The sequence below is a fragment of the Lagopus muta genome, chromosome 2 (genome assembly GCF_023343835.1).
Source record: "Lagopus muta isolate bLagMut1 chromosome 2, bLagMut1 primary, whole genome shotgun sequence".
In the NCBI taxonomy this organism is placed as follows: Eukaryota; Metazoa; Chordata; class Aves; order Galliformes; family Phasianidae; genus Lagopus; species Lagopus muta.
Window position 1 is genome coordinate 5,225,839 of NC_064434.1, and position 11,271 is coordinate 5,237,109.

At 44.2% G+C, this 11,271-nt stretch overlaps 1 protein-coding gene across 1 annotated transcript in view; it reads left to right on the forward strand.

Moving 5' to 3' along the window:
- The window catches only part of FBXO16 (F-box protein 16), a 37,771-nt gene extending 30,799 nt beyond the window's left edge, over window positions 1–6,972 (forward strand). Inside the window, exons 8-9 of the mRNA XM_048937450.1 lie at window positions 2,740–2,965; window positions 5,353–6,972. Coding sequence (XP_048793407.1) covers window positions 2,740–2,965; window positions 5,353–5,498 — 372 coding nt within the window. The 3' untranslated portion in view covers window positions 5,499–6,972. The remainder of the gene's footprint in view (window positions 1–2,739; window positions 2,966–5,352) is intronic.
- Window positions 6,973–11,271: the final 4,299 nt, after the last annotated feature.

Genomic DNA, 11,271 nt, shown 5'->3' on the forward strand with positions numbered 1-11,271 from the left:
TTGAGCAGTACAAATTTCAGCAGAAGAGCTGTGTTTCCTGTCCTCTTTTGGTATTGCAGTGTATAATCCTGCTGTTTCACTGACCATTAATGACTACAGAGCTACATGACAACAAAAGTTAGGTTATAATAGGCTAATGCATAGAAAAAAGAATATATAGCTCACTAGGAATCATCTAGAATTAATTTCCATTTCTTATTAAGGAAATCTTGTTGAAATTAAGACCTGTGAAAAGACTCTTACTTAATCAATTCCAAATAAAGAAGCTTAATATTCAAACCTTTTAGTAAATCCTTAGAAGAAGGACAGAATATGATGAAAGAATAAATGCCCCAAGCATGCAAACATCAAGTCAAATTAAAGTGAAGCTCTTAAATAGATCAGTGATTCAAGTGTAGAAAGCAGACGAGAATAAAGTATATTACAGCCAACAATGAAGATGTGAAAAGGGCCATTATACAGAGCTCTGAGCTCAGGAGGCTGAACAGCAACACAGCAAAACAGAAGAAACATGTAATTAAAGTGATGACCTGAATCCGCCGGCTCCAGCTTTGCATAGGGTGAATCAGGTCTCCTCCTCGTAAACTTGTGGTGTTTTGGAGTTTATTAGTAATCATGGAAATAGTAGCATAGAATGTGACCAGGCTTACACTTAATTTACAATAAATTAAAGTGAATTATCTAAATTACTTTAAATAATGTGTTACAATAAATTAACTTAATTAGGTCTCTGAACTAAGGGCTGCTTTCCTTCTTATGAGTATGCATGCAACCACTGTATCTCCACAGTGGGATGGGAATGCCTGCTCTATCTTTATGGAGGGAAATGCCTGACACTAAAGACAAGTAGAGTTTCACTGTTAATCATCTCTTTCAGCACTTTGCTGGATCAAGGCTTTGTGGCTTGCCTACACCACCTTGAGCAGCTACTGCCCAGTATTATACAAAGCAAAGTGAAGAAAGGCTCCCTGACTCAGCTGAGCTTTTAGCAGGCTGGGCATGGAAACCAGATCCCCTTGTTTTGGGCCACTGTTTCATCCCTCCTGTTCTTTCTGATATGGAGCTGTGCTGCCCTGCTGTGAGTCCCCAGCTCTGACCCTACAGGTCCCCTCACAGGTGACAGTGCAGCCACATCAGTGTCCTTTACACAGTGAGGGGCTCTTCCTTGGAGGACTTCCAATAAGGAGTTTTGTGCAGCTTTCAGCAAAACAGGAAGCATCATGCCAAATCCTCCCTAGATGTCAAAAAGCAGAGATACTTTATTAGAAAGGTAAAAATCCATCATATTGATGCTTTTGACAGCTTTGCAAATGACTGCAATGTCAGCAATTAGAGGCTGGTTTTGCCTTTCAGGCTGCCTGCTCGTTTCTGTTTGGGAGACTGCTCCACCCTCCCAGCTGTTCTTGAATTACTGACTTATTTTTAGTGCTTACAAAATAACATCTTTTTGACAGGATCAGTCATTCTTGCCTCACTGCCCAAGGTGGTAAGATTGCAGCATCTGAAGTCAGGAATAAATTATCTGATGACAGATACACAGGGAATTGGTGTTTGTGTATCCTATGTGGGTATATCACACATGAGGATCCAGGGCTCTTGGCTCTGTGACACAGTCCTGTCCAGGGTGTATTTACGTCACCTATATTCTGCAAATCTCATTTCAAATGTTATTAATTCATCCAAGAAATCCTGTTGAACCCCCTGTGACTACTCCTGAGTGTGAAAATATTTTGGAAATTGAAACTCAGTTTATATGTGTCATTCTAATTTGAAGGCATGGCCTGGCTTTGATGCTCTTTGTCCTTTTAACTCTAAAACAGAACCTAAACCAGGACACAAGAGCTGAAAACCAAGTTACAGTCAGATCTGTGCTGCAGCTGCTACTGCTTCTTTGGTGCTGTGCTCTTCTCAGGAGGACAGAAAAACTGCAGCAATTTGTATCACACTGTCTCTGTTACCCAGGCTCAGAACCTGGGCCACCTTAGGCACTTGTATGATCCCCTGCCTTTCTGCAGGCTGATAGCCAAAAGTTGCTGAATTGCTCATTTATTGTCAGACAATTAGGTACCAAGCACCATATATTGCTGCTGCTGCTGCCAATCCAAACAATAGAAAGGGGAAACAGGTGGGCAGGAACTGCAAAACTTCCATTTTAAAACCGTTTTGCTGTGGACACTAATTTCTCATTCTGCACAACTGAAGATATTGCTTTCTAACGAGTTTCAGTGTAAATGTTTGATTTTGTTGCTGTTGGTTCACTATTAGTACTGAATAATTTGTATCAGTTCTAAAAAGCCAAAGCTGTAGGTCTGCTCAACTGTGTTTTTCAATGTTTGGGATCTTTTTCAATGAAAAAAATCACTACGTTGCCAAGATTCTTTTTTTGCTTAACTTCTATAGTGTTTAGTGAAACGCTCATTGAGCAGCATGTTAAAATAAACTTCACCCTTTCCACTGTGACTTCAAACAGGAAGGTTGGGATTAGTTACAACCATAAGCACAGGGGAGAATTTGTGCGTTAAGAAAGGAGTCAACCTGGAGAATTCAGTATTGTAGGTTTGGCTTTACTAGCATCAGTTTCTAATTGGATCCTTTTGTCCTTAAGGTAAACTTAGATAAGAGCACAAGTCACTGCAGTGTTATGCTTGTAGCATCATTATGAGTATCATTTATAAAGTTTTCAACAGACTCCAATGTTTTCAGCCCCTCTGTTAAGATACTGACTGTCTTCTTTTCTAGCTATCACTTACTGAAGACTTTGGGTTGACTCAAAAACCACCAGCTCGCCCCAGCTGGGCCACTTCCCAGCCCATTGGGAACCTACCTTACAGAGAAGCAGCAAAGACCCTCGCCCAGAGCTCCCAGTTCAATGCTGGGATACGACCTGCACCTGTTCGAGCTCCAGTGCTAAAACCACGTGCCAGAGAAAAGAAAGACTTCACAGAGACGACCACCACATCTCCATGTCAGTATGCTGCGTGTGCTCTGTGAAAGCTATTGCAGAGGTTGATAATACTCAGATTTTGTGCACAGAGGGAAGGAGATAGAGCTGTGGAGGTATATCCATACGTGAAGGAGAAGGCAGTCATTCTGAATGGTGGGAATCCAGATGATGGCAACTCGCTGCCTCACTAGAAAGTATACATCATTATACATGCAGTACACATTGGATCCAGGTCTTGCACCTGTGCTGTGGCAATCCCCACTATCAGCACAGCCCTGCCAAAGAGGACTTACTGATACTGGTGGATGGCAGCTGGGATGAGCCAGCACTCTGCCCTTGCAGACCAAAAAACCAATCATAAAGTGGGCTGCATCCAAGGTAGCATAGCCAGCAGGGTGAGGGAGAGGACTCTGCCCCTGTGTGCTGTGCTGGTGAGACCTCACTGTGCCTACATGTAGAATCCTCATTACAGGAGAGATGTGGGCCTCTGGAGTGCATCTAGAGGAAGGCCCCTAAAATGATCCCTGGGATGGAACACCTCTCCTATGAGGGCATGTTGAGAGAGCTTGGGCTCTTCAGCCTGGAGAAATGAAGGCTTCAGGGAGCGGCCTTTTGATTTCTAAAGAGGGGCTGTATGAAGGGGACAGGCTCTTTAGCAGGGTCTGTTGTGATAGGACAAGGGGAAATGGTTTTAAACTAATAGAGGGGAGATTTAGACTAGATATAAGGAAAACATTTTTACAGTGAGGGTAGCAAAGCACTGGCAAAGTTTGTCCAAAGAGGCACTGGGTGCTCCATCCCTGGAGATGCTCAGGGTCAGCATGGATGGGGCACCCGAGTGAGCTGTTTACTGGTACCCCTGTTTACTGCAGAGGGGTTGGACTAGATGACCCTTAAAGGTCCCTTCCAACTCAAAAGATAGTGTGCTTTAGATGACAGACTTACCTGTCTGTCATGACTGTCATCTTGGTGTTGAACAATGTCACGGGCTTCACATTGGTTTAATTCACTGATATTCAGTAGCAGAGCAAGAGATCTTACAGCATCAATGGCAGTAAGCTCAGTACAGAGTCCATGAACTCTGCCATGCCCTGGATAGATGCCAGAAAGAACTGGTACTGAGCATTTAGAAAATTAACGGATAAAGCAGTCAACTCCAGGGGCACAACAGCTGAGAATGCAGCTGGTCTATGAAGGCTTTCCAAAAATAAGGAGGCATACTGACACTGTCAAAACCAGTTTCATGCCATTTCAGTCTAGATGTGCCTTGGGCAGTTATTCACTGAGACCTCATCTTTCAGTTATACCCAGCATCTCCATATAGGGAAGAACTCATAAAGCTTAGGCTAGAGGGTTGCAGTCCCTTGTATGAAGCTTCTGCAGCAATACAACATTCATGTTAACAAGGATCCTCATCCTGAAGTAGTTCTGCATGAACAGAGCCTTGGGAAGGCTTCACGCAGGACTGGGGCCTAGTTAAGAGCTAAGCATAGATGTGGGCCTTGGCTGTGTCACCGGCTTCCACCCTGCGGTCCAGGAGACACTGAGAAGTATCTCTTACATCTGGGAACAACATGTGGTTTATTGTTGTCAGAAAGGATGTGGGGCATGAAGTATGGGGAGCTTCTGCAGGGATGTGGCTACCCAGTTGTTCTTAAGGATTCCAGATGAGTGGAGAATGGAGCATGTTGGGATGTGCAGCATCCTGCCTGATCTCTGTGTCTTCTACATGATAAGAAATGTTAAAGCTGTGCATGAGGGAAGGGCTTTGGGCAGCAGGGAGAAGGCAAAAATGCAAGTTCCCTATAAACACCATTGCTGTAGTATAGAAACTATTGAGGTAAATGAACCTGAGGGATTGCATTTGGATTACAAATTACTTGTTGTGGATAGAAATGGCTATGTTTTACACTTCACTCGTAAGGGAGAAGCAAGAGTATATTTATTGATATAATATAGATACAACATAGTGATTTAATAGCAACAAGATTTGAGATGGCTGGAGACACTTGATTATTGACTGCACAGAGGGAGGAGTTAAACAATATGCAGGAGACCCTTCCCTCAAGTCACAGAGTTCAGAGTGGAACCTCTTGCTTTCTAAACTTCTTGAACCACAGAAGGAAGCAGCCAGATGTGGCTGATCCACTCCTCATCCCAGACTTGGTCAATGGTTTATGTGAGGAGGTTTTCCCATTTGCAGGTTGTCAGGAAGGCGGGCAGGAAAAGTAAAGATGTAATGAGATGACAAAGGAAAACAGTCCATTCAATCCAGATTTGTAGAAGTATTTGAGATATTAAATGCTAATAAAATCCCAAGGTTTGGGTTGTGTACTTAGATATGGTTAAAATCTGGAATGTCTGGCTAAATTAATGACTGATTCTCATGTTTTTTCTCCTTCATCTAGCCTCTCCGCAATGTGAGGCTCAGCCTGGGCTCATTCCTCCATCAGATAACGATCTGGTACAGGCTAAGGAAGGATATGAAGCATCTGTCTCAGTGGAACAGAAGCTTACCTGCCTGGATGGGGGAGACAACAGCAGCGTTGCCTGAGTCATAGACTTTCATCTACTATACCATGCAAATAAATAGGCATGCAAGTCCTACATCCGTTCTCACTAATCTCTCCAAAAGAAAACTTGACTGCCTTGCTGCCAGTTTTGATGTTGGAGCAACGGCTTTGTACTTTTTTGGAACTGCAGCAGCTGATGCGATGCCTCCTGCCTGCCTTTAAGTCTCCTGGTCCAAGCTGCAGCAAGTCAAATGTTTACCTGATGTGCTTTTCACCCTGGCTTCGTATTGCTGGTGCTATAATTTACATTTTCTTTGGGGTATGTTGCTTCTGCAGAATTCACCTTGGCCTTTGATAACCCTTTTGCAGTTGCCTACTAGAGCTGCTGGACACTAAGCTTGCCTACGGCACAGGGACATCGTGGGGCACATCCTATGGCCAGAGCTGCTTTGTTCTGTTCTCACAATGAATTGCAGAAGCTGCCTGTCTGTGGGCAGTGAGGGGATTGTGGAGGACAAGTGAAGACTACTGGTCACTACTGGCCACCTGGGTGATGTAAACTGTATCCCCTCACAGAGCGAGTGGTTTACAACCAATATTAATGTGTTCCTTTAGTTGTAACCACCAGCACCTAACAAATCATCTGGAATGAAGAAAGCATCACAGCATTCAAGAAAAAAGCTTTCAATATGTGAGAGAAAGGAGGCTTGGGGAGAATGAGGAAAAGGCTACCTAGTGCTCTATTGAAGTCAGAAATTTTCTCATGCTGTACAAGGCAAGTCCATCATTTCAATCATGTTAGTGAGAATGAAATCCCACCCTCTGGATTACAGCATTGCACAGGGCACTGCGTGGGGAGCTGGCACTGGTTTAATTATTTACAGCATTATTTTCCGCAATTATGGAAATGTAGCAAATAGCAGTTTTTAACAATAGGGGGACCAAATGCATAACAACTGTAACTTACTGCCTTATAACCCAGACAGAGCTGAAATAAAACTGAAACTTTGCACACACTAGGAAGGGCCACAGCATCCCCATGAATTCTCAGCATTTATAGACTAGAAATCATGTCTTGGAGAAAACACCAGCCACTTTGTGATAAGGATTAGGAGAAGTCTTCCAACTCTGTGAACAGATTATCCCATACCATGTCACTTGAGGGTGTCAAGTTTTTTGGCACAAGAGACAGTGGCCATTCTCAAGACCAAGCACAAAGCACCATAGGTTTTAATGGAAGGGACAGAATCTGCCCATCAGGGCCCTTGATCGAATGCCTCAGTCACAGATTGGCTAATTCAGCACATCTCTCTCTCCCTGATGTTATGTTGTGTTTTTAGTTGCTCCATGTGCTTGGAAGAGGGATTTCATGTCAACCAAAACAACAGCCTAAAAGCTCTTCACCTCAGAAATGATTAGCTGAAATATGAACTCCTGACAGGGAGTTATTTTCTTTCTTGAAAGGTTGGACTGGATGATCCTTTGGTCTTTTCCAACCTTGGTGATTCTATGATTCTATGATTCTATGAACATGCAGGTGGCAGTCAGCTCTTATATCATCAATTATGCAAGAGACCAGAACAACTAACTTAGATTAAGACAGCTAACTTTTGGGTATGTGAAATTAGGTGAGGTAAATCCCACCCAAAACATTCGCCAGCCATTTGCTGGTATTGCAGATCTCTCCCAATAAGTCTTTTCCCATGGAAAACCAAGTTAAAGACTGCTTCACAAATGTTTATGGCTGGCTTAAGTCTAAATGGTAATGCCAGCTCCCTTTTTGTCTCAGGAACTGTGAAGTTTCCTGGGGCAGCAGTTCAGTGCTTTGTTACAAACAGCAAATGGCCATGCAAGGAAATGATGTAAACCTCCATCAATGGTGTTTCTTTTCTCACCAGTGAGCACACTCATTGGAAATGTAATGTTCCCAAGGTCTGTCAAGTCTTGGAGCTGAATGCTCAAGCATTGCTGCAGCAAATAGTGCAGCTCAAGTGCTCACTATAAGCTCAGGCTTCTCCAGTTTATAACACTTCTATATTCATGATGTTGTAAAATAACTAAGAGTAACATTCTCCAGGAAACTACCAAGCCAAGTGGTCCATCCATGAAGTAACAGCAGACCTGCATTAAGCCTGGATGTAACTTCTACCAATTATCAAGTTGGACTCTGTGATTCTTATGGGTCCCTTCCAGCTCGAGATATTCTATGGTACTGGAATAAAATGTGTGTACTTACAACATACTTTACAAACGTGTCTGAGGTGGCAGAATACATCAGACTCCGAAATGGACAGAAAAGAGTTCTCCACCTGCCTGTGTGGCTGTGCTGCTGCCTGCCCTCAGGCAGCCCCATCACCTTCTGTGCCCTGAGCTGCAGATCTGCACAGGCAGATGGTATTTACTGCCTTTATAATGTGTTTCAAGATATGCTTGTTGGAAACATCCAAGTAATGTTTGTCAGGATGGTATCTCTGATAAAAGCAGATTTCATTCGCGATTGCAATGGCGGCCATCCCGCAAGCAGGAGTGCACTTATGGACACATCATGAGAGCCCTTATACCCTGTTTGCTCCCCCTTCCTCCCCCCTCCCCTGTTTCCCCACTGGCTGGGTACTCCAGGTTCACAATGTCACAGAAGATCTTATCAGAACGTTGACATTTCATAGAATCATAGAATCACAAGGTTGGAAACGACGTACAAGAGCATCCAGTCCAACCGTCTCCTCATCACCATTTGCACATACCGTTAGCAACTGCACTTCCACATACCATTAAAAGTTGCATTTCCACATCGTTTCCACATACCATCAAAAACTGCATTTCCACATACCGTTAGCAATTGCATTTCCACATCATTTCCACATACCATTAAGATAGTTTCTCCCAGTGCCTTCAAAACCCACAAATCAAACAATAAATTCCTCAACTTCCACAAACACCCAGCACTTGGTCTCATGATTAGGATACTCAATTATAAAACTGGTCCCATTACTCCATTTACGTTCCTGGTTTCTCATTCAATATTCCCCCTGGCTCACCAGCAATGTATCTCCAGTGAGCCAAAATACAACCCAAGGAGTCTGCTCGTATCACTTTAGACACCCCTTGTTCCATAACAGCCTCGTACACGACGTAACATAACATAACACTTTCAGGACATAAACATTTAACAATCACAAAGGCAGTGACAATAATCAGTACAATTCATCCTCAGGATCCTTCCTCTCTCTGCCTCCCTCCAGAGCTCAACCTTCCCTCTGTATTCATTTCCCACACTTGCTTAGCTGCCAGCCTCCTTCTCCAATAATCAACATATCAATGATAAACATCATTTCCATCCATGAGTACAAATTAGGCCCTAGAAATTGATCTAATTGTTTTGCTACGCTTATAGGATCCTCAGTTAAGGAATTCTTCTTGAAACTCCTAACTCCTCTTCTAGTAAAAACAGCAGGCATTACCATACCCTATTTCCCTTTGACCTAAGACTGCCCTAAGAGGACAAAGTGAAGTATTAGTAAGGTTAGCATTAGAGAAAGGAAAACTCTCCAGGTCCCATTCGCATTACTCCAACTCCCTCAGTAACCCAGAGCGCATCCTCTCTCCAGGACCTGCACAGACCAGCAGCACCCACTCTCCTCCTCTGAGAGCTCACTGCCGCTGGCACTGCTTTAGAAATTGAAGGGGGGGAAGTTACCCTTGGGGGAACAACCCCAAGGAAAGAGTTAAATCCCCTTACCTTGGACCGTGCACCAAGTTACCGGGTCGCCATGGCCAACAGCCGTGCCTGCCTGCCCTTGGCTTTCACAGAGCCCGTCCTCTAAGTAACAGTCTCGGTTACATAATATCGGCATCCCAAGGAGTCACCTCAGCACCCAGACAGGACCGCTGCCATCAGCAGGGTGCCCCTATCCTGTGCAGGGCAGTAGGGAAACTCCCAAAGAGGGGATCATAATCCCGGATGAGGCCCCAGATTGTTGGAAATATCCCAGTAATCTTATCAGGATGGCATCTCTGATAAAAGCAGATTTTATTCACGATTGCAATGGCGGGCATCTAGCCAGCAGGAGCGCCTATGGACACAACATGACAGCCTTTAGACCCTGTTTTCTCCCCCTTGTCTCCCCCCTCCCCTGTTTCCCCACTGGCTGGGTACTCCAGGTTCACAATCTTACAGAAGGTTTACATTTGCTATTTACTTGTTCATTTATTTGTTATCTGGTGTCAGTCAGCAGCCATCCTGTTGTTTCCAAGATGTCTCAGTGCTCTCCTTGCCTTGATATGGTGATTTTCTTTAAAGTCATCATCGTTAAACAAAGAGCACTGGGGGATGATGTCAGGCCTTCCCATGTCTCTTCAGGCGCTTCCTCGGGCAGGCCATCACTTGTTCTCTGGTTTGCTCTCCTGCAGGATATTCTTGCAGTGTGTAGGACAAAATATACATCTATACACCTATATACAGAGTGTGCGTTCCTGGGAAGGTTTGTCTAGAGGATAAGTGATGTAAACTCATCAGAGATCTTCCCCAAGTTAAGCAGAAGGACTCCCAAAAAGAGCTACGATAGTGGAGATCATGAAATAAAAATAATATTATCCAATTCTAACGCAGAAACAACATTTGATTCCCACATGCTGATAAGGAATTGCTAAACAAGAACAGAGCTATGCCTGTTCCTTGTAGACGCACATTTCCCTGCACTGATTGGTATTTCCAGATCCGGTACCACTCCGATTAGCCACAGTGTTTGATTAAAGAATTGAAAGTACCTTTTAAACCCCACAGGCCAATGAATCAGCGTTGAATTCCACCAGTACAAGCAAGATCAGAATGTGAGCCCTAGGCCCTGCTCAGATGTGGGGAACAAACCCAAACACGCCACCCTCCTCTTACCCAAGGTTTACTGTGCATTTCTGCCAAAAACTCCACCTGAATTTACCTCATGCTCTTTGCTGGAAGCAATGGCAGCATTTGGTACTGTAGTTTGGCTTTGTAGCCAAAACAAAGCTTTCCTAATTTTTGCTCTTCCGAGCTAAAGAAACAGCTTTGTTTGGGAGAAAGAATATGTGCAGCTGAAGGTGATAGGAGCTGCAGGTGGGAGCACAGTCAGACCAAAACAGGGCTCTTGGAAATATCCAATTAGTGTGCTAGCCCCCAAAGCTGAAGATGAGTGAACCTTACCGAACAGCTGAGCTTCAGCAGCAGCTATAGGGCTCTAACAGGCTAGAGATGGCTACAGAAAGTGTGGAGACCTCAGGGCAAATGGAAAGTAGCTGATGATAGCAGGTAACTGCATGATAAAAAGTTGCTGTAGAGGTGGATGAAGCTGATAACAGACCAAACGCAGCTCCCTTCACATATCATAGAATCACAGAATGAGCTGGAAGGGCTTAAAGCCCACCTAGTCCCAACCACTGCCATGGGCTGGTTGCCCCCTACCAGCTCAGACTGCCCAGGACCCCATCCAGCCTGGCCTCGCACACCTCCAGGGACAAATCATCCTCAGCTTTTCTGTGCCACTGCCTTACCGCCTTCTGGGTGAAACATTTACCCCTAACAACTAACCTAAATCTCTTCTCTTTTAGTTTAAAACCATTACCCTTGTCCTTCCATGCCACAAGGGGTTGGGGAGGTGAGTAGTTGGAGTTGTGTTGGTGGCTCTGTGAGCTAAGGGAAGGGAGAAGACTATGAGAATCAGCTTGAAATCAATACCCTTCTCCCTGCCAGCATGCTTAAGCTGATCACCTTACTGTTTGTATAGCACAGACATCCTACCTGTTGTGTGTTCATGGCTTCCTGAACAAGAGACATCCTAT